Raw genomic sequence first — 22827 nt, 5'->3', positions numbered from 1 at the left:
TGCCGCAGTTTGGCGTCTATTATAACTACAGGAGATTATCTATCAGCCACAGTAACGAGCTATCGCCGATGTACATTATTCCGCATTGTTTATCGTTGAAAGTTATTCATCGAAAATACTATAGGACCATAGGATTACGCGTTTTTATGTATGGATGTATGTATGTATGTAATTGTTCCCAACGAATACATCTGTTGCATATTAAAGACAATGCTGTACCGCGGCTGGCCACGTAAATGCCACACGTGTGTTGTTACAATATTCCAAACTAATTCCCTTTGTCGTTCATCTCACGTCCCTTTAATTAATCTCTCGCAGACTCGGTTAGTTGTATTTTCTCTGCAATTTTTTCGGCATATTGAAGCTAAATGAACAAAATTGTTTTGTTTCTCGGTTCTGGACGACTGTTTTGCAAATTCCCTATTAACTGATGATGCATTATGCACGCGCAAGAGTAGGCGGATCAATAAATTAAGATTATTAATACTGCGGTAGTGGCGCGGTCTAGTAGAATGATCATTTCATCACTCGGACGGAACCTGTGCTATTTGTCAGATCAGCGATCGGCAAAGGGCATTCGCGTTAATTATCCTGTCCCTGTGGAGATACGTTATCGAGTCTCGGCTTCCATGTCGAATTAATAACTGCCCATGATGGTGGCTGATTGATTCAATTAGTCCGTCGCGTAAACGTTACAATTTGCTAGGAACGAACTTTCGTGCAATTTTATGCTCTAATCGTTTATCATAGTTGAAAAGGTCGGACGTGTCTACGAGGAAGCTATTCTTCCTTATGGAGCTTTGAAGCGTGAATAAGATGTCTAAGTTTGATCGTCGGTCGGCAGGAGAATGATGTATGAGACGTTTAGAGAGCGAGAGATCTATCGTATAAATCTACTTCATGTATAAAGTCATATTTAAAACGGAGTTTATTTTGTTTTATTTATAACATTTTATATATAATTTTTATTTTAAAAAAATTTTTTAAAATTTAGATAATTTTTTAAGTATATAAAGATCTGTAATATATAAAAATATTATAAAATAATTAATATTAAATAATATATTATAAAATTATATTAATTAAATTATTAATTTATAATATTAATTTATAATAAAATTGTAAAATTTGTAATAAAAAATTATTAATTTATAGCATTAATATTATAAATTACTAATAAAAAATTATATTTTTTAATTGCAATTACATTCTTGTCTAGATTTTAATAAATAGAATTGTATTTATTAGAGGCATATTTTAATTGTTAGTGGAAATTAATAATTGCAGTATATACTCAAGAGTTTTGCATGAGAAGGAATGAACGGACGGCTCAGTGGTCTAGGGGTATGATTCTCGCTTTGGGTGCGAGAGGTCCCGGGTTCAAATCCCGGCTGAGCCCGATTTTTTTTTTATTTTTTTAATGCGAATTTTTACAAACCAAGACTGCATACGAAAAAACTAAACATTAATTTTTGGAAAAAAATAATTTTTTATTTAGTATATCATTACAAAGATAATTACATTTAGTAATCATTAACGATGATTAACATTTGGAGAGGCTCGGTGATTTAGAGATGTCCTTGCTTTAAATGCGATAGATGCCTCTCGACCGAGTTCAACTCTTTATCTCTTATCTCAGCTTTTTCTCGATTTGCAAAGCATTGCTGTCGAAATTTCGCGATAAAATCCGATTTACATTATAAATCACATTACTCGCAATAAAATTATATTACTAATGCGTCGTTATCATTAGCTCTTTCATTATATAATTGTTACCCGAATACGACCTCACTTAAAATTTCATGAAGAATGAATGTCCCACCCCATTTAGTGGATGATCACTCATCCACGCAATTTTCACCGGGGAGTCTTTATTACAGCTGTCGTAATTAGTCTTACTCGTTGTTGCAGGACCGGCAGCATGGCAGCCGAGGAGGGAATGCTGAGTGGTGGCTTGGGCGCGAAATTGAAATGCCCGACCCCCATATCGCGGTTGAGGGTGGAGAAGATCGAGGGCGGCCTGATGGTGGCCGGCGTGGTAATAGCGGCGAACTGCCAGATCGCCCTTCCGGCGTTTGGCACTCTCTTCATGCTCGTCGGCGCCGTACTCACTGGTTCGTATATATATACGTGAATACGTCTGTCTGCTTTATTTATTTAAAATTACGTCTGTCTTCTTTAGTCGCAGAGTAATATGCGTTACATTATAAATATACAAACGTAAAGAGTGCGGATAAAAAAGTTGGATTTATCGCGAAACTGATATTCTGATGATGTTACAAAGAGCATCTTCAGAATTGTTACGAACATTGTGTTTTTTTTTTTTTTTTAAGCTGTATTCTGTGTCAAAGCGACTCCTCGAGTATCTCGTAACGTTTCTCTACAAAACATATCACATGCCTTTGTGGATCCCGTTACACAGGTTTTTTCTAAAATCGCAGACCGCATCCTTGATTCAACATATTCAACGCGAAAATGCAACTTTTATTTCACGCTTGGATTTACGCTTGTTTTATACTGTAGATAAATAAAATTTCATATCGAACGGACATACGGACGATTAAAAATACAATATAAATGTCACAAATTCGTCAGGAGATAAAGTTATAAAAGTGACAAACAAAATGATAAATGCGATTTATTATTCTCGCAAATATTTTTGCAAGATTTTCCGCTGCACAGGGAAATCCCGTTTTAACTGCGTCTCATAATTTTGCGGTGCAATTAGAGGTGCGCTCGTATAAATTACGATATTGCAAAAGCACACAGTGTGGCCGGACAATAGTTGCACAGGGCGCGACTCTTGAATTGTTGAATATTCATCGATCTCTTAATTTTTCGTTTTTTTTTTCCCGTTATCTCGTAACGCGTCGTTTGCATTCGCATTTGCATCTCATGATCGACCTGCAAAATTCGCAGCGGCGTAGTTCTGACAATCCAGCTGAGAATTGATAGTAGTTTCGACTATAACGAATGAATATCGCGGAATATATCGTTTTGATTTTAACCTAATTTATGACTTCGATAATACATAATTTTTCGCAATGTCAGTCGGCGCCGCGCACAGACGATCAATCATTTTCAGACTTTTTCTTCTAGTTTGACTTGTATTTGTCCGCGCGTTCGTATCTATAGAGATATCGAGCACGCGTCACGGCGTGATTTAGCGGATGAGAATAATCTCAAGCTTTCCATTTCGGAGAAAGCATATAAGACTCTGTAATCGCATGTGGGTCACTTAGAAAGGAGAATCAGTATTTATTTTGTTATGAGACATCATGATTATTCATTATCGCTTATCGAGAAAGTGTGTCTTCTGGATCTTATTGTTTTCTTTCAGCGTTAATGACCGTATTTATTATTCGTTTTATAATATCCATATAGAGAATGTTATATTGCCTTTCCTGTTAATTACGGACAGATTAAACGAGGAATTAATTAGAAACTCTATTAATATATTACATATTTTTTTATAATACCTATCAATATTGTTTTTATACAGAAATTTTATTTTAATTTTTTTAGTAAGATAAATTACGTATGCCTGTAATTACATGAAAAAAATAAACTTTTTTGCGCTAATTTTATTTTGATTATTAAAATATTTTTAAAATTAAATAATCTTATACAATCGAAAATAAAGATCTTTCCGTAAGACTCTGAAAATCTTTTATTTATTTATGATATAATGATGAACGAATAATATAAAAGAGAAATATATTTTGAACAACGATATACGCGATTATTAACATTAACGTTGTCGACAGTGGACGTAACGAAGAGAGATATGTCTCAAGTCAGTATATTCGTCTTTACATACTAATCGGACTGAAGCCTCCAATGACATTCTATAAGCGGATTAATTATATAGAGAAGGAAGCCATATTCAGTAAGCTGAAGCAGTAGTAGTGCAAGCAATGCGCAAATATTGTAAATTTGGCGAGCAGTATGCAATGCATTTAAGTAAATTTACGTCGCAACTGAGTTTGCTCTGATTTTATTATACTCGTGAATATTAATGTCATTGTTTACGTTAAGCTTGAAAGTCTCTCGCAAATATAAGTATTTTAATCTTAATATTATTATTTATTATTCATTTCATTCTTAATCATTGCCTTGCGGCTCTGGATGGCTTTCAGTTTATACCTACATCTGTATTTTGTACATTTCAAATTTTAATCTTAATATTAATTTTATATTTTATATTATTATATTGATCTTATAAAAGCATTCGATAATACGTATAGGTATTATTCAGAAATGCCTTGCCGATTGATCTCATCAGACGTAGCGGAATTTAAAAAGTGAATTTTAACATTAATCAATATTAATGTATTAATAGCGGAAGACTTTCGCGACTTCTCTAAAGGTGTGAGAAACTAATTTCTCGTTCTTTCTCGTGTTGAATTAATTTGCGAGGCGCTATAGTTTGTTCGCCGGGGCGCTGACCCCGCGGAGATAGATACGGCTTTCGTATCGCGAGGAAGAAGAGGCAGAAAAAGAAAAAGAAAAGTAGAAGAGGGCCCAGACTGTTCCACCAAGCAACAGCTGGCCCGTCACATCTCCCGCCGTCACTTCTCGCGGCCACGTTTCTTCACATACGAGGTGCCGAGAGTTGTTACCAACCGATTTATCAGAACCGGTCTGTCCTCTCTTCTCGTCTTCCTTTTTTCTTGCCGTCGCCGTGCCAAGACCGGTCCAATAGCCCATTTCCCTTTCGTTGTTTCTATATTTCTCTCTTCCTCTTGAACGCTCCAGATATCGCTCCGTCTTTACCGGTTACTCGTGCCTCGCGTTAATGTCTTTGTTACGTTTATTGCGCCGAGTCAAGTCCCCTTTGATAGAGTCAAGTGAAACGAGGATTTTGTTTTTTTTTTTATTGTACAGATGAAACGGGTTTAATAGATACATTATTTTGAATATAAAACACTGAATTTTTTTGTGAACGTTATTATTAATTTATTTACTATTCGCATTTTCTTAAAATTTTTAGGTTATAATTTATTTGAGATTTATAAGTTTTTATATTTTTTTATAGTCTTTTATATTTTTTAACTCTATTTTATACCTATATCACTTTTATTTATACATTTTACGTTTTATGGTTTCGTGTTACTACAAACCTTGTTGCAGAATAAAATACTTTTATTTTTACAACGATAATAAACACTAAAGAAAGGAAAAAATAAATTAATTTCGTATACTAGGAGGCATAGTATTTATAACATATTTATTAGGTATATATAATATTAAAAAAATGTATATTTTTTGGAATTTATCGACATTGCTATATTCAAAGTATTTTTATTATAAAAAATTGAAATTTAGATGTGTCGATATTGAAATTGAATCGATATTGAAAATTAAATTTTGTATTAAATATTATGAATAATAATTTAGAGTCAGAATAATTTAAGAACTTCCATTCTAGATGTATTAGAAATAACACAAAGTAGATTGTAAATAAACACGTATTTGCGTTATTTTATTTATTCGTTCATTTTAATCGCGTTACTGCATTTTAGTAGCTCGCTTGCTTATCTTATTTGCGAAATAAGACAAATGCAAAGAGAAGTTCGTCGGATCTGCGCATGCTGCTGACCGCCTATGGAGCGTTTCACCAGCGTTATCGATTAAAATATGCTCGAAGGCGAGCTCTCTGCGGCGAACGTATTTATGTTCATGATTTCCGCTACTTTTGCAGATGCACATTTTCTCTTCAGATATGCCGCTGACATTTTCGCCTCGCAATTGGCGGGGATAAGACGAGCGTTATTATAACGTACACTGGAGTTTCTTTTCTTTAAGTACATAAAACTTCGTGCTAGAAAAGTTTTCTCATTCGCGTCGTAGTCACAATGCCGGTAATTCGCGGAGCGGTTCGAACGTTCTCGAGCCAACGCGATTACGGAGCTTCGCAAAGTGCGAAGCGGCTTTGCGGTATATTGTACACGAAACACGCGAAGAAAGCATAAAGTCTTGGTTCAAATTCAAATGCAGCGCTTCCGCTAAAGTTGAGCACAACGAGATCGCATCTGAATAACTTAGATCGTTTAATCACTCTCGCAGTTAAGAATTATCATCTCTTAACAGCTTATTCAACATTATAGAGGAACAAAAATAGATTATACTTTATCGTACAATTAATAGAACTAATATACATGTGAGAACTTATTTTATTATTTTTTTTTTTTTTATATAAAATACGATTCTCGTCTAGTTGAAGAATGAAAAATAAACGATGAAAAATGTGAGAAAATATTAAGGAGACAGTTTTAAACGTAATCAACTTAACAGTCGTTATTTAATTAACTTTCACGACTAATTTTCGATTCGCCCGTTTCTCCGTTACAGCTGCTTCTTATCGCGGCCCCGGCGAGGACGAGGACAAGAACTCGTACGCCGCACGAATCGCCTTTACCGGCAATTCCCGTATCTTGGGGCCGATCTGCATAGTCGTGGGCGCCCTTATGCTCGCGCTCGGCGTGCTACTCTGCATGCTCACGAGACGGGCGAGGCGGAGAGAGCGCAGGGTGGGCTTCCACTGCCCGCTCCACGGGGATTTCTACCCTCTGAGTCCGGTCCAAGGTATCAAGATGCTCGGTGAGTCGATTTCGACATTGTTCGTCTATTAAAGGAAATTTTGTGTAGATTAACGTTTCTCAAATTAATTGAGATAAGAAAAGTCTACGATTATCATAAATTTCTGTCATTAATCGATTAATCTGAATTGATTAAGAAAAAATTGATTATAAATTGGTTCAAGTTACTTTTTTATTTTGCTTAATGAATTGCCTTGAATTATTATTTATTTAAAATTAATCTTTAAATTAAAATTTTTAATTTAAAATTATTTGTTAATTAAAAATTTTAATTTAAAGATTTAATTTTTAATTTACCTGCGTTTATATATTCTTATTAGTTTGCTAAGTTTATTTAAAATGCCTATTGTTTCCTTTAATATAATTCTTATAATAGTCTTTACATCAGAGTTTACTTCAGAATTCAATCTTTTAAAGAATGAAAATAACTTTTCCCATTGTTTACTTCATCGTTATCGCAAATACATCGACGCGCTTCTGAAGACAAAGTAAACTATTCTGTGTAAATACTGTCGCGTGATCACCGAAACTCGTTTCACGTGTTTCCAGAGTCCTTGCGGTGTCTCGTGATCGTTTCTTGCGTGCACTTACCTATCCCTTCGTCCGCGCGACGATAAATGCGCCGGCAATTTCGATGAGCCTCGAAGAGCGGAATAACCGCTAAAATGCTCCCCGAGAGAGAAAAGATGCTCTGTGCTTCTTTCCAACATCGCCAGTCATTATTGTCGTGTCACGCGATGCCATTACACTTTTTTATAGATGTTCTGTCAAAATTACAGCTAAGTGGTACGATCCACTTTTTGCGAGAATTACGCGTCGCCAGTAAAATTACATCTGCAATAATCAATGTTAGAATGTGTGAGGTTGGCGAATGACTTACTGCCGTTTGCCTTATTCAATGTCGTTTTCACTATTTTTGACGATTATTTATTCTAACTTTATTTCATAATTTACTTAAATCTTCGTAAATCTTCTGTAATACAAGTGATATGCCAATCAAATGTATATTAAATGCTTGATATATCGATAACTGATTCAGCTGATCGTAATAGCGAATGTATGGGATACCTCGCCTATTTTGCGAGTTCATTGTACAGTACCTGACTATACCGTCTTAGGAAATCTATCGGCCTATGTTATTTTATCGTCGCGAACGTGCCAGTTCGTGCCAATTGCCTCGAATTCAGGACGAGGCTGGATCAGCCAGGGCGAGGAGTAGGGTAGACTAACTGGATTGTCGGAATTCAGGCTAATACGACTCTATCAGATTATTGCGTGGGTCGATCGCGCACGTCGCGAATGCTACAAGTTTCCGCATTCGCCGAGAGATCGAGAAGTCACTTTGAATCGTCTGATAACAAATCTTCAGCACGGAGAATGGACTCTTTATTTTCTGATCTTAGACTTGGGAGAATCGTGAGAAGCTATATGTATAGATATGTCGTGAAAGTAACGAAAATTATCGATTGCTCGACTTCGAGAGATAGACGGATTAACAATGTAATTTAGTGTGAGATGTCAGGATATTGTTAGATCACTGTCGAACAAGTTTTGTAACGGTTATTTTGCCATCGGACACGGCCGATTCGAAGGCCTAAATTTTTCAAGTCTCGAAAGCAGCGCGGCATCAAAAATTCATGAACCTCTGGAAATTTAGAGCTCGCGCCAGTCGCATCTCGACGGGAAACACGAACTTCTGAGAGAATTGTTGCTGCAACGCTCGCATGTGACAGTTGTTGCTGCAGGTAGAAACTCGGCGGTGCAACGGCAAATAAAAATTGCAAGACAGCCAGTCTCTTCGCATACATATCTCTGGCTAGACACGAAGCAACATAATGTTTCGCACTTTAAAGTAGAATTGTTACGTATTTCCATTTAGAAGGATCTTATTTTTATAAAGTTATAACGAAAAGGTAATAAGAACAAGATACACATATTTATTTAATTTATTAAAATTATAATTATATATAAATATATAAATATATAAAATATATATAAATATATAAATATATAATATAGCTATCTGATTTGATTTTTATAAAATAAAAGTCAATTTTGATAAGTATTTCGGTAATGGGTAAATATATGTTAAGAGTGCAAGGAAATGTGGTTCCGGTTTGATTAGTTCTTGATTTTTCATCAATCTTTCCGCGTATACGTACGTTCTTACTTTAACTTCAAGGTGGTTTTCCCATATGCGTTTCTGCACAACGATTTATTCGGGTCGCAAAGCTTAGAACTGGACTGATTGCCCAGTCGCAATTTCTTTCGCGGCGTAGCACGCAATAAAATCTTATTAGAGCCGAAGGTCACTTTTGCGTACCCCCTTGTGCGAAATGTTCCATAGTAACGTGATTCATACCGCGGATCGCTACAATTATTAAGCTTTATCAATGTGCGAGATCTATTAGGAAACATTATCCCACTAAATAAGTCGGTAGCTTGTTTCACAGGGATTCCTTATTCCACAATGTATCGCTTAACATGATAAAATGTGAACGACTGAAAATAAAAAAATATAAAATATATAAGACGAAGCAAACATGACAATCATCTCGATTTTGACCGCCTTCTTTTCGCGTCGTATATGCATGCAAATCGTAGAATCGCTAAATGAACGAAATACCGTTAGTTGTAGACCGATGAAATATCGTCGACGTGGCGCAAAATGTTGGAATCTTGCTAATCGAATATGCACACTCGAATGCAGCGGGAAATGCAATGTCTGCTGCTGATGATATCCCAGATTTCGCGAAGTGCGTCGGCGTTCGCGGGTGAGGAGACTGATTACGTTAGGGAAATAAAGTTGTCGTTGATGAAATTACAGGCATCGACCTTCGCGCGTTTTACGCAGCATGCGGCCATACAATTCTTTCGATGCAGATGTTTTTTATTACGAGATTCTATTTATTTATTTTCTTCTTTCCTGAATCGAAGATATCGATCACTTGTGACCTTAAAATTACGATTTCGCTGTCCTTCGGAAATTTTAGATTTTCCACGAAGAGCTACCCGAATTTTATTTTTTTTCTCTCTCTCTCTCTCTCTCTCTTCAATATTTCGCTTTCTTTTTTTTTTAATCTGAACACGCGCGTAATTGCTATCACGTATAGTTACGTGAAAGAGATAATTACATATTGATGCAGCAGTGAAAATGTATTTGGAAAAGAATTCCAGCTGTAGAAGCGTCGCGCATATAAGGGAAAGTTTAGAGAAAGATTGATTTCACGCTGCCGAGGGTCGGTCGTCTCGATTATTTTTCGTCGCGCAGAAGTCGACCATTTCCCGAGGCAAAGAGCTCTTTGCATCCAGAACCGTGGAACGTATGCAGTGCGACGCTTGTGCATCACTTTCAATTCCGTTTCCATTTAATTTTCAGCCCGAGTGAATCGTTACTCTTTTTCTTCCCTCTTTGTACGTTCGTCGATTCAATTGCGTTCCTTTTCACGCGTCTCGCATTCTCGGCACATCCGGAGCGTCGCGCTATATATGCCGCGCAGACATCTCATCGCGTACGCCAAAGGAGCTTAGTGTATTCTATCAAGAGGACGGATTCTCGTATCCCATTTTCTTTATGGTAGCGCTTGGATATATCCTTTGTACGGTCCTCGTGAGTTTGATCATTTTTTAGAAACCTCCACACCGACAATGAACGCGATATTCTCACTTCGAAGTATTCGAAATATTCGAAGCAGGCGCGTAGACATTCCAAAATAATTTATTAATATATACTGCTGAAAAGTTTTAAAATTATTTGATATCTTTGATATTCTTATTTAGACCTTTGAATTTGGATATTAAGTTATTTTATAAAAATTAATGACTGAGTTTTTTTATCATGTCAAAAACGGACGAAAAAGGAGGAACGAGACGAATATATTTATCGAAGACTTAAGATATTAAAACATCCATGTTTATAAAAATTAAAATTTGCGAGAAAAGATGTTAGTTTATACATGATAACTCTTCGAAAAGTATAACTGTCTACTTTCTGATCGATTTTTCAATAACAATTTAAATAGCTATGATTTTTGATCAACTATTTTCTTTATCAATCCTACTCTAGCTGAAATTTTCTGACGTGAACTATGCGATAACATTTTCCAAACAAGCACTTACACATGCTTTGTATGAAGAGTAACATGATATGCTTTTAGAACCATCGTCGTAATTTCAAGCGCGACGAGCATTCGTCGTGCGAAAACAGAAATCTCGTTCTCCATGGCGGCGTCGGGTAATAACAACCGCCACACCGAAGCTCCCGCTTTATGACGAGACGACGAAATTACGTCTGACTCCGCGGAGCGTGGCTAAACACAGCTTGTCTCGCGGAAGAGGCCGTACAAAAAAAAAAACGCGGGCAAGAATCTTACTCGGGGGTAGACAATCAGAGCGATGGATGGCATGGAAAGCGTGACCGGCGACGCGCTTTTAAAATTTCCGTCTGCGAGTAACGCTAATTCGAACGCAACCGGAAATTGAAAAGGAAAATGAAAAAACAAAAGTGAACTCGAGTAGTCGACGATGACACTAATCTAAGCTGCGAAGAGCAAATTTTAATCCCTAAGTGCGCAGCTTTGCAAGCACGTGCAAAGCGACTTTTCGATGCTCCGTTTACTCTCCCTTATGAAGTTCAAATTGAAAACGCGAAATTGTACGTTTAAATAAAGGGCCTTTTCTGCATGTACTTCATTGGGTGTTCGATAGGACAAAAAAGTTAGATAAAGGGCCAAATGAATAAAAAAGAAATTTTTTAATATTTTTTCAAAATTTCTTAATCAATTATTATTTATTTAAAACATACTCAGAATGCCACAAAATTGCGTCAAAAAAAACGAAATTTGTTTTGTCGATACTTTTTTTAGGAACATAGGAGATACCGTAAAAACATACTGAATTTTTATCTCATTATTGAAATTTTTGAATTATGAAATAAATTTGACAATATGAATATTAAAGAATAATAAATAATGATTTTTATGAATATTTTTTATACAAGCTCGAGCCTTTCATGTTTTAATTAAGGAAAAATCGGCTGCAGATTGCTCGAGCGGAACATCCGTTGGAAGTTATCAGCGAGGTTCTGCTACACTCTGATGTATATTTTCACAGATTGTTGGCAAGTTTGCTATCTTCCGCGCTAACACGGATATCTCGTGAAGCGTTCACGCTTCGATAAATTCATCTCGTCGTTGTCGGAAACTCTCCGTAAATTCGATCTTCGCGTAGCGCAAGCGAAGTATGACTCGGCGATAAGTTCGTACGCAATTTTCCTGCGAGAGCGTTCGCGGCGATGCGTTAAGCCCTGCCTCGAGAAGCAGGAGGAAAGGAAGAGAGTCTCTAGGTAGAGACCTATATCGCGCGTCCGTATAGCGATCTCTCCTTGCCGTCGTCGTCGGAAATGAAGCGGAAAACCGGTGCTCATCCGTTGTCGCCGAATCGACTTCGCTCGGCGACAGGACCGATCGTGTCTCGATCTAAATGTAAATTCGCCATCGGCAGCGCAGCGGGCTCGTCTGCGGGAAGTGTAGCCTTGGTGCATCGGCCACGGCACGGAATGCAAATCGCATAATCGCGACGTGTAGACGTTGACGTGAGGCGAGAAGACGAAGAAGTGACCGCAAGGTGAAATTTAATCGACGGACGTTTCCGTGACGCAATCGAGTGCATTTTTCATGCGACAGGATTCAATTGTGCGATACACTTACCGCGAAGTATCGAAGCGAGGGATCGGATAAAGTTTTCCACATGTACAACGTACTTTGTAATACCAATCATTTATTTTCGAACATTTTTCCAAGGTTTCCGAGATTGTTAGGATTCACCGAGATTGTTAGACTTCTGTCGCTTTCAATATAACTTATAACCGACCCGTAAAACTGTTCGCAAGAACAACAGCTTCGCTATTACTTTTAAAAAGGATGTAGACTATTTTCTTTTTAGTCCGGAAATCCTTTTCAAAAGTAAATTTTGAATTAATTCTTTTGTAGATATATATTTATTTGCGCCATGTTACTCTATACATCTTACGAAATAAAAACGATTGAGCAAAGGTGACTATAGCCCGTCAATAAAAGATGCAAACGATCGTCGGAATAGGTGAGGCTGCATTAGACAATGCAGTAGTGATAACGTTAGGCTATCGACACGGATTGCTGACTGCTAATCGGGAACCAATGACGGCGGGCATCGCTAAATGTCGTCGATGGTAGTTTAGCAATAGCATTAGCGAGCTAGTTTGTGCAGGACACGGCAAACTGGGTCGCGCAGGGTCCATGACATCTGCTGCCCTCGATCCTGCTCCTCTTCCTCCCCGTGCCTCGCCCTCCCTCTCCCGTTCCTGGGGATGTGGGTCTTCTCCGTTTTAACTCCTTTCTGCTCATCCTTCTTAACGAATACACTATGACGATGTCGGATAATGTCGTTACCGCGCTTCGCTCTCCACCTAATTGCATTTCGCATTTTACCGGCGTTCGTGAACGTCACTGATGATAAACGCGACGTTTATTATTATCGAGGAAGATTCGACGGTAAGCGCGCTCTTAGACCCTCGCGAGGGCGTTCCGCTCATAAAAACGACTCTGATTTGTGATTCCATTAGCTCTTAGTTACTCGTATTCCATTTTCTAATAGTATGCATGAATCAGTCGTATAAAGGAAATAACACAAATCTAGAAATTAAATTTTTGAAAACAGAGATGTTCAAGTTTAATCTCGTAAATGGAAATTGAATTGAATCTGTTTTAGCAAGATTTTAGTAAATATGTATCACGCAGACAAGTAATTTTAAACTGTCATGGACAGGCCAGTAAATTAAGGTCCGGTTGTTCCAATCTGTTGGTAAACTAACTAATAGTTAAATCATGTATATGTCTTCGTTTTCCCTTCAAATTAGACAAAGACAGACATATGATTTAATTATTAGTCAATTTACCAACAGGTTGAAACAACCGGTCCTAAATCAAGTAGAAATAGAAGGGTCAATCCCAAAAGCCAAAAGCTTTTAGGCTGTAATTAGCCTTTCTGTCCCTATTGCGATCGTCAAGCCTCTTCAATTTGCTTTATCCAATATTAATTATCGAAAAGTTTGTGCTTCGGATTGCTTGTTTGAATTTCATTGAAACGACGAATTTAAAAAACTCACGCTATCCATTAATTCTCAGTAGATTGAGTAGATTGACCTAGTAGATTTATATATATATACGAACTTCAAGTGCGCAGTAATATGATACTAACAAGAAACCACGAAAAAAAACCGTACAAAGAAGCTATCTGTTTTTCAAGAATGATACATTGGCTTGCACGAACTGTTTCGTAACCGACTGGCGCGTGGAAAAATGCCATTCCGTCATTTCAATATTCAAAATAATAATGTAGATTTGCGGCACGGACGACAGACGGTGCTTTACAATTTAGACGACAGATGTTGCAGCCGCGTTCTCAGGGCCGCGCGTGTATAAACGTTGCGTCGATAAAATTTTTTCTTCTATACCTCAATCTGCATACTCGCCACCCACCTACGCGACTTACCGTCGTCTGACTTTCTCCGGTTCTTCAAGTATTGAAAGGTTTTCCGTGGGCGAGTAGACGATGTGAAAGAGAGAGAGAGAGAGAGAGAGAGAGAGAGAGAGAGAGAGAGAGAGAGAGAGAGAGAGAGAGAAAGAGAAAGAGAAAGAGAAAACGGCGGTTTATGACGACAAAGTGCTAGAGTGCGAGGTAAACTGCCGCGGATGAATATAGCGTCGTTTCATCGACGTAGGCTTCCTGGTCAGTTATATAATTTGCGTTGGACGTCACTCTTTTCAACTGCGAATTTTTCGGATAATGTAGAGATGATATTTTTTCGGTAAAAATATGAAAAGTTGCTTCTGGATAAAGAGGATTGAAAACCTTTCGCAGAAAAGAGCGGAATTTTAAAAGCTAAAGATAATAGAGAAACTTTTTCTATAATTAGGACCAGATTATTTGATAAATTTTTTCAATTTGTTCAAGATTTAGTATGACGTATTTTCTCGGCGGTATAGTGGGCTGAGTTTAAAAATTTTACAGAATTTAACAATGTGAAGAGGTCTTGTTAAATTAAATAAACTAAACTAATTAGACACACGTGAAAATGCAACTTTGCGTTCATTATGCATCACAATTTTACTTTGTTTTTCACGTCTTTTCCAATAATCGCATTTCATTAATTAAGCCGCTCTGACATTTTGTTAATTAGAATATTAATTGTAGCGTTGTAATTAAATTGCAGCATATACAGTGCACACACATCTCGCGTTATTACTTCAGTAATACCTGCGTCAGATTACACGATGCTACCTGCATGATAAGGCTATTGTGCTAGACGATAAGCCATAATAATGCATCAGCGAATTTTATCCATAAATGCAAAGGTCGGATAATCGGCGCATGAGGAAGCTTATCGACTCTTTTAATACATATACGATGATGATAACAAAATAACCGTTTTCAAGTAGTGATAACATTTAGAGTAAACTTTTGAAAAAATATTCTATTTACCTGTAGAAAAAGAAAAACCACTTTCTATTTTATATCTAAATATTTTTTTAAATTTCGCAAATGTCTCCACAAGTTGGGTCTACGAATACTCCTTTCGAAATTATTACCTTCAACTTTCTCCATGCTATGTTCTCAATTATTCCATCAGGATTCTGAGCCGTCGATTCTATTTTCCGTAAATGCGCAGCTGTTCCACAAGGGACAGAATTGGCGGTCGGCATTATCTCGTTCACTCTATGCCTCCGAGGGGCTGGATTAATTCCGCCGACGATCGAGCATATTTCGCTAATAGTTCGCGATTCGTCAGATCGTCACTTGAACGCCGAATTGATCTTCCATAAGGACGCGTTTCGCCGCATCGCTCACAACCGTGCGATCGTCGGATCTGATGGGATATTTTATTTTGCTGAAAGGTCAGGTTTATCGTATGCTGCAGGGGCACACGCCAACCCTAGCGCGGCGGTCAGAGATAACAGGGCGAGGGAGACGGTGATTAATACGGCATAACGTAGCGGACGCGGGCTAGCCAGTAGATTTAGTCTTGGCTTTTACCAAAAGTGGGTCGCCCACTTTTCGGCGATGCCCGGTCAACCAATTAAAACGCTACCTTCGGCTACCTTCCTTCGACCTATTCCAATCAACTATGTCAGTCGGTTAAGCAATTAAAACGGTGTTATTTCGGTACTGCATATCTATACGCGTTACAGTTTATTTTCAACGATTCCTGTTCTAAATCTGTTATGCATACATAATGTATTAGCGTTTGAAAATTGCTAAGAAGATACTCGATCAAATTCTCGTTAGGAAAGAAAAAGGTCAGCTTTAAATTTATTAACAAAAAAGTTATCCTATATGAAAACTGCAAAGTGCGTGTGAGACATTTGTAACGCGCGGTAGATAAAGTACCATATAGAGACTCTTTTTCTATTCTTTTTTTGTTCTTTCCAATACTTTGTAAAATAGATCTCGATATTACAAGTAGTTGAAATTTCATTTGTCCAAAATTTTTTAATTTTTTAATCGCCTCTAACGTTTTCTAAGATCGAAATAACCGTCGTTTCTCTTCGCTCAATTAAAAGAAAAAACGGTAAAGTCCGATTGTCAGATATATCCACGGCTACGTGAACGCTGGTAATCGATCGGCGCGGCGGTTCGCCGCGAGTTTATTGAGATCCTGGACGTTGGTCAGGAACAAATCCCGGTGGATTGTCGTTTCCAGGCCTCGCCGTCTCATCCTTCTTTCTTCTTCATCGTCCTCCCACGACGAAACTCTCCACCAGTCTACTCGAAGACCTCATCTCGGGACGAATATCGAACGGTTTTCCGATACTTTCGGCCTCCGGATTGTGACTTCTTCCTCTCCTCTTATTGTCCGCGCGATTTGTACCGACGACAGCGCAATACCCTGCAGTATTCCACCGCCGCGTTCACTCTTTTCTGCCATTGTCGGCTTCACGAAGCCCGAGAAATTCTGACGGAAGTGAAATGACGGCTATTGACTTTGAGATTAAGCGATCCTTGCGCGACGGCTATATACGACGGCCAGGCACGATATAAACATTCATGCTCGTACACTCACACGTCCACCGATAAATCGAATTTAGCTCGAGAGCTTTTGTCCAGACGCTATAAAAATAATGAATGGCCGAGGGAGGATAATTGAAATTGTTAAGTGCGTGGGATTGGATAATAACTCGATAATACTGGAATTAACAGTTGTTATCGTAATCATTAAATAATATATTGTATGTTTATTTAACAATCAATTATCATGTAAGGACTGATTACTAATTTTGTTATTAAAACTTCACGATACTACCTCGTTTGTTGAAAATTCTCTTTAAACCTTTTAAATTCTACGTCAGCGCAGCTTTCGTTACCTAAAAGATTTTGTAATTTCCTGGAAGGAAAAATTAATCTCCCCACTAATCGCCGTAACCTTTCACCTTATTGAATGCTTGTATTTAGAGAGTTCTGGGAGGGTAGAATTTCGTTTACGTCACGGTAGACGGTATATCATATTGTTTTTTTGCGAATATAAAAATATACAAAAGAAATAAGCAGGTTTTTTCAAATATCTCATTGTCAAGTAATATTTATTAAGAAATATCTTATCATAAATCATTTTATTAATGTAATAAGTTTTTCATCTGAAGGAATATATTTACACAAACATTTATCATCGATGTTTGGTGTATAAAATATTTTTGTCGCAATAAAATGACTCTTGTGCTATCGACGAAGAATACACAGCATCACATGCGCGGGGGTGTTACAACATCACCGTGCAGTCATGCATTTGGCAACGGCCATAATTTTTTTCGCGTTCGTACGTGTACATACCCGTGAAGCGTACATAGCTGGGAACGAAAATGTGGGCCCCCACCGGCTTTGTCGACGCGCGCTGATCTCCATTGTTGGGGAGACCGAGAATTGCAGAACCGCGAGTATTCCGCGCTCTGTGCAGATCCTCCTCGAGTCGAGAGTCCGACCGCGTTACAAATTTCATGCTTGTACTTGCTCACCGTCCCACCGCATTGCACCACGACGGCTTGAGCGGCTTCCTTCCTGTCTCTGAATTATCCAACGTTGATGTTGGAAGGTAGCTAGCAATGCTAGCATTTAATTGGCGAGCGACCGTGATCCCGGGGATGTCCAACGAGCATTCCTGAATTTCGGACGTAATAAATTTCGCAAAATTATACACCCAGTGTTAAAACAAAGGATTCAAAATTCCGAGAATGCATTCACGTTCTTTATTCTAAATTTTACATTCTTTCCTTCATCGGCACCGAGTCGAGTTTCCGTTAACGATGCTAAACAAACGTCGGGATGTCAATTAAGTCTAGATATATCTCAGAAATGCGTTCTCGAATTTTTTAGATCTTTTTTATTATATATCTTTTTGTATATGACGTTTAATCGCTGTTTAAAGATCCTTCCATTTAACCTTCAAACAGTCACTGAAAAAAAGAGTCAGAATATTTTGCTCGTAACGACATTTTAAATAATCGTGCCCCCGACATCAGTACGAAACGTGATCGCAATTTATAACTCCTTTATCGAACGATGACACGCGTTATTTACAGTCCGATATAGCAACTAGTGTCAAACGAAGAGCGAATCCAGTTGCCGTTTGGTAGTGAAGATGCGATCGTTCTGTCTGCTAATGTATGGGGCTCCTATCTCTTAACGGAAATCTAAACGACCGAGAGAGACGTTCTACGCGTATCGTTTCGTCAAATCACCAACAATGCCGCGTATATTTAAATGGCCGGTGGATTCAAAAAAGGTCGCGAAAGCTCCCCTTTGCATACTAAACGCCGCATTATCCCGACGCTGCAATAACGTTACCAATACGGGAGGAGCGCAACGATACTCCGGGCACGGTACGCGTGATAGGCGTGCAGCACACATACCAGCACAGCTATCTCATAATGGTTCCTGAGATGAATATCGAAGAAAAGTCGTACAAGGGCCAAAGGACTTCCTTACATTTCTTCCCTGAAACTTTCGTAATAACTTTCGTAGGAATTTCCTTGATTTACCGATGGACTTTTCTTTCCCCTACGTGCAAAAATTTACTAACTTAGAATTTTCTAAGTTGGCGTTTTTTTGCAAATAAAAATTTATTAAAGATGATATATTAGAAAATAATGAGGCATTTTATATTCTACATCTAATTTGCTTTTAAACACCGGGAAATTTTCAACGAATAGTATTTTATACGTTCGTATACGTTTATCATTTTATTCCCAGCTCTTATTCACATGTTGCTTAAAAGTTAAGCGAAACAGTTTATATTTTCAAAATCGTTAAATAAAGCTTGTTAAAAAAGAGATAAAAGTCCCTGTTTATAATGATGTTGAGGTAGTTAAAAATACCAACAACTTTTTTACCACGATACGCTTTTAGACTCGGAATATATTTTGTTGCGAGATAATCTATTATAATCTGTCTATTATATTTATATATACCTATACAATGCGTTTTAAAGTACCGAATGACAATCTAGATTCTTTATCAGTATCATAGTGTAATATCAATTTAATTAACTATTACGTTTGTAACTATCTGAGATTCGAGTTTAATATCTTCTGAAGTAAATCTCAAATAAAATTTTTGTTGAAATAAATTATTTCAGACTAAATGTAGTGTGTGTTACACTGAGGGAAAAATATTGTAGAATCAACAAAACAATTTTGTTGACTTTTCAATTTATTGATCCAATTATTTATTTTATTGAATTAAGTACACGTCTATTATTTGAACAAAAAGAACAAAATATTTTGTACAAATATTTTGTTAAGCCAATCAAATCAAATCATCTGCTTGGCAACATACAATCTTCCGGTTTTATTAAATCAACAAATTTTTTTTTTTTTTTTAAATAATTATTTCTCTCAGTGTATATAATCTCACTTTTTCGAAATTCGAATTATCAAAAGCTCGATAATTGTATTCTTATTAACAAAAAGTTATTTCAATTTCTCAAAAACTCTACCCTCGAGACTAATTAATTAAACAATTTGCCGCTGATGTATCTGCATGTTTCATCAGTGCATCGGTTTTCGGCGCTCGTTCCTAAAATAACCAGTAAGATGTGTGTTGTTTCAGGGGTATCTGGCAAGGACGTGAGCGCATGGCCGAAGATCCCGTGTCTGAGAGGCCGCACGTCTAGCAAAGGCGGAAGCGGTGCGGGAGGGCCGCACGTAGGCCCGCCGCAATGTCCGCACTCCGTTTTGAGCAGCACCCGCAGCTCCGTTAGCAGCTCGCCTTTGAGCCCGTGCCCGACGCCCATGCCCTTCCTGGTGACCTCGGGCTCCGTCAGGTGAGTACAGCTCACATCTTCTAATATATATACGTCATATATAAGTTACCCCCGGTGACACGCCTAATACCGAAATTCGATTTATTAGCGCCAAGCTTGGCAAAACCGACGGATTTCAAACTGCGTTATAATAGAAAATATATATCACTGTAAATGTCACACCGAGTGTAAAAATAGGACGCGTTCCTGAAGTTTGATATTGGGTTTTAGAAACGTCTTTCTTGCCGATTTCGGCGTCGTAATATTTTTTTCATGTTTTTCTTTATCAAACAATTTTAAGTTTGCTTTCTTCCTTTTACCGAACTCAGAGCTAGGTATTTATTTCCCGCGTGGTTGTCTCGAATAAAGCTCAGCCTGACTTGAATTTCTTATCGAAGAAACATTGCGAGAAGCAATACTTAGCGATAAGGCCTTCCGCAATTATGTAAATTCGCAGAACATTGCAGAGTTCCGTTTTCGACATAACAGCGACATCGCTGTCGCTCGCGTAAAGGCCACGTCCACTCAAAATAGGTTTTATACATATTTTATCAGACGTTATATCCAGCCATGAGACAAACATAGCTCGGTAGTGTAAGTCGCACAAAGTTCATCCGGGCGGTAGTCAATGTACGTTTTAATTCATTGCTGATCCATTATAATTTCCTGCCACGTACGTCAATCGTCATATTGATTCCTTGATTTTCATCGCCAGAAGCGCGTGACTGATGAGACAAATGACTTTTCTATGACTTAATCATGACTTCAGGGAAGAGATCATTTCGATAAAATATTTCTTGTTTAGTGTTATTACGCTTGACAATCAGTCCATTAATAATAATTTAATAAATCCATGATTATATATTGCATCCAAGCATTCAAAAGGAATTTATACTTGTTCTTAAAGCAATTAAATTTATAACAAATTGCTTCTCATCGGTGATATTGAATTTATTTATTCAACTGCTTTTTTCCTGAAATAAAAAAAATGACAGCAATATCGCTGCATTTGATATTAAAGTAACGATCGATGAAGGTACGATGGCTAACGCTTCCTCTTTTATTTATGCAATCATTTTTTATCGTCTGGCATAATGTGACAACAATTGATGTTGTGGAAACTGGAAAAACCCGGAAACGCGTTTGCAATATTATGTTACATAAATAATGTTATATATATGTAATACTGTATTTATTTTTCAACTAATAATATCTGTGCTATTCTACGCTATCTACGATAAATTACTAGAAACACTTGTAGGTTTAATTAAAAACCTTAAAAACCTTTTTATTTGTTTTTAATAACTTTACTCTTAAGAATATTAACGAAGCATTAACGAGTTGTTAACTTTTAATTGCGATCTTCTACACTCGCTATAACGGTTACAGTTATTTCCGATTATAATGATTTTCGTTAATATAATGTGAGTGCAAGAGTCATTAGCAACTTTTTAATATCACTTGTTGTGAGAATTTTATAAGACTAATATTATGGTTTTATACTTGCAAATTTTTTATGTATAAATGCACAAAGATAAATTTTGAAGCGGTAGCTTTCAAGTATTCTATAGTTATATAGAAAGTATTAAATTATCATAATATACACAAAGTTTCTGAGTATCATCTCTCATCTTTTTTTTATGCGAATAAAATATTCTACGCTGCTTAAGGTAAGCCGTAAAAGTAACGCGAAGCAGGCGAGATAAATGCGCTATAATTTTATGATGCGTTGGTGCCGACTCATAAATTGGAACAAACATATTACCGGTAGATAAATGGAATGAGAACAAGAGAAAGCCCTTCTTTTCCGCGATATATGAGCGCGGCCGTTTAAGGGATAAAGCTATTTTACTCAGAGTTATGAACTTGCACAAAACTTGCTGTTCAGCTTACGCCAAGTTTGGAATATTCTCTCCAAAAATTGTATACTTTTAATCTTAAAACGTATTAAATCAATCTCTCTCTATATATAGATATAAACAAATAGATCTCAATTTTTGCAAAAATCTGTAAATCTGGTAAAAGCTTCTGTTAAAAGCTAAATTTGTTTTATTTATCAATCTATCCTGTTCCATTTTCGACGAAAATTTTTCCAGAAGACCTAAAGGATGTCCCTTCGCGAGGAAACCGATCTTTCCGAAAAGTTTGCGCAAATTCAGCGGATGTGAGCGGAGTAGCGAGTTTGTCGGATATATAACTTCGACATCCTGACATGCCCCGCTCGGGTCTGAATGAATAATTCATGGCATCTCTCAAAGCATTCAGGGCCCCCGCTGCAATATCGATAACCATCCACTTTGATCAACTATTTCCCGTCCCGTCGTCCGATAATCGTTTCGCGAATTCCCGCGGCACGAATGCGAGATACATTGGAATCTATCGCCGTCTATCGCAGATAAGCAGGCTTGTCGTTAGTCAGCGTTATACGCTGATAAATGTTTTTATGTACTTTATACATTATATTTTTTACCTTTGTGCATTTATATAAAAAATTCATAAATTAATTTAAAACCGATTTAATAATTTTTTTCATTTTAAAATTTTTCTGTTAAAATATTCAAACGTATTAGTAATTTTTAATGGCCTTTAATAACTTTTTGCGATTCTAAAAATACACATATAGCAGAAAATAATATTCTTTATTTACTTAGTTCGCTGTATAAATAGATTTTAAATTTAGTAAAATTTTAATTTTAGAATTTAATTATCGAAATGTTTAACATTGGATACGGAAAAGAAGCGAAATCTTTTTTGCGAAGCGAAAACTACAAAGAACAGATTAGTCAAACTTGATTCGAGGTAGTCAATAATGTGACACGTATTTCTTTGTAAAAGAACAAGATATTTTTTTTTGGATATCCGCTTATTTTTGTCGCGATATTTCTAACGGATAAT

The 22827-nt window shown here is 37.1% G+C and overlaps 1 protein-coding gene and 1 non-coding gene across 3 annotated transcripts in view; both read left to right on the top strand.

The window, feature by feature from the left end:
* LOC112458433 overlaps window positions 1-22827 on the top strand; it is a 59295-nt gene that overhangs the window by 30636 nt on the left and 5832 nt on the right. For both annotated transcript variants that reach the window (XM_025022056.1, XM_025022055.1), the window contains 3 exons: window positions 1912-2114; window positions 6355-6603; window positions 19740-19953. In XM_025022056.1, the coding sequence (XP_024877824.1) occupies window positions 1912-2114; window positions 6355-6603; window positions 19740-19953 (666 nt within the window). The remainder of the gene's footprint in view (window positions 1-1911; window positions 2115-6354; window positions 6604-19739; window positions 19954-22827) is intronic.
* Window positions 1328-1399, top strand: Trnap-ugg. The gene has a single exon. It is a non-coding gene; the product is annotated as a tRNA-Pro (tRNA).

Source organism: Temnothorax curvispinosus, unplaced genomic scaffold (assembly GCF_003070985.1).
Source record: "Temnothorax curvispinosus isolate PA1 unplaced genomic scaffold, ASM307098v1 QBEX01008911.1, whole genome shotgun sequence".
Lineage (NCBI taxonomy): Eukaryota > Metazoa > Arthropoda > Insecta > Hymenoptera > Formicidae > Temnothorax > Temnothorax curvispinosus.
Note: the sequence above shows the minus strand (reverse complement) of the source record. Positions and strands in the feature narration are given on the sequence as shown.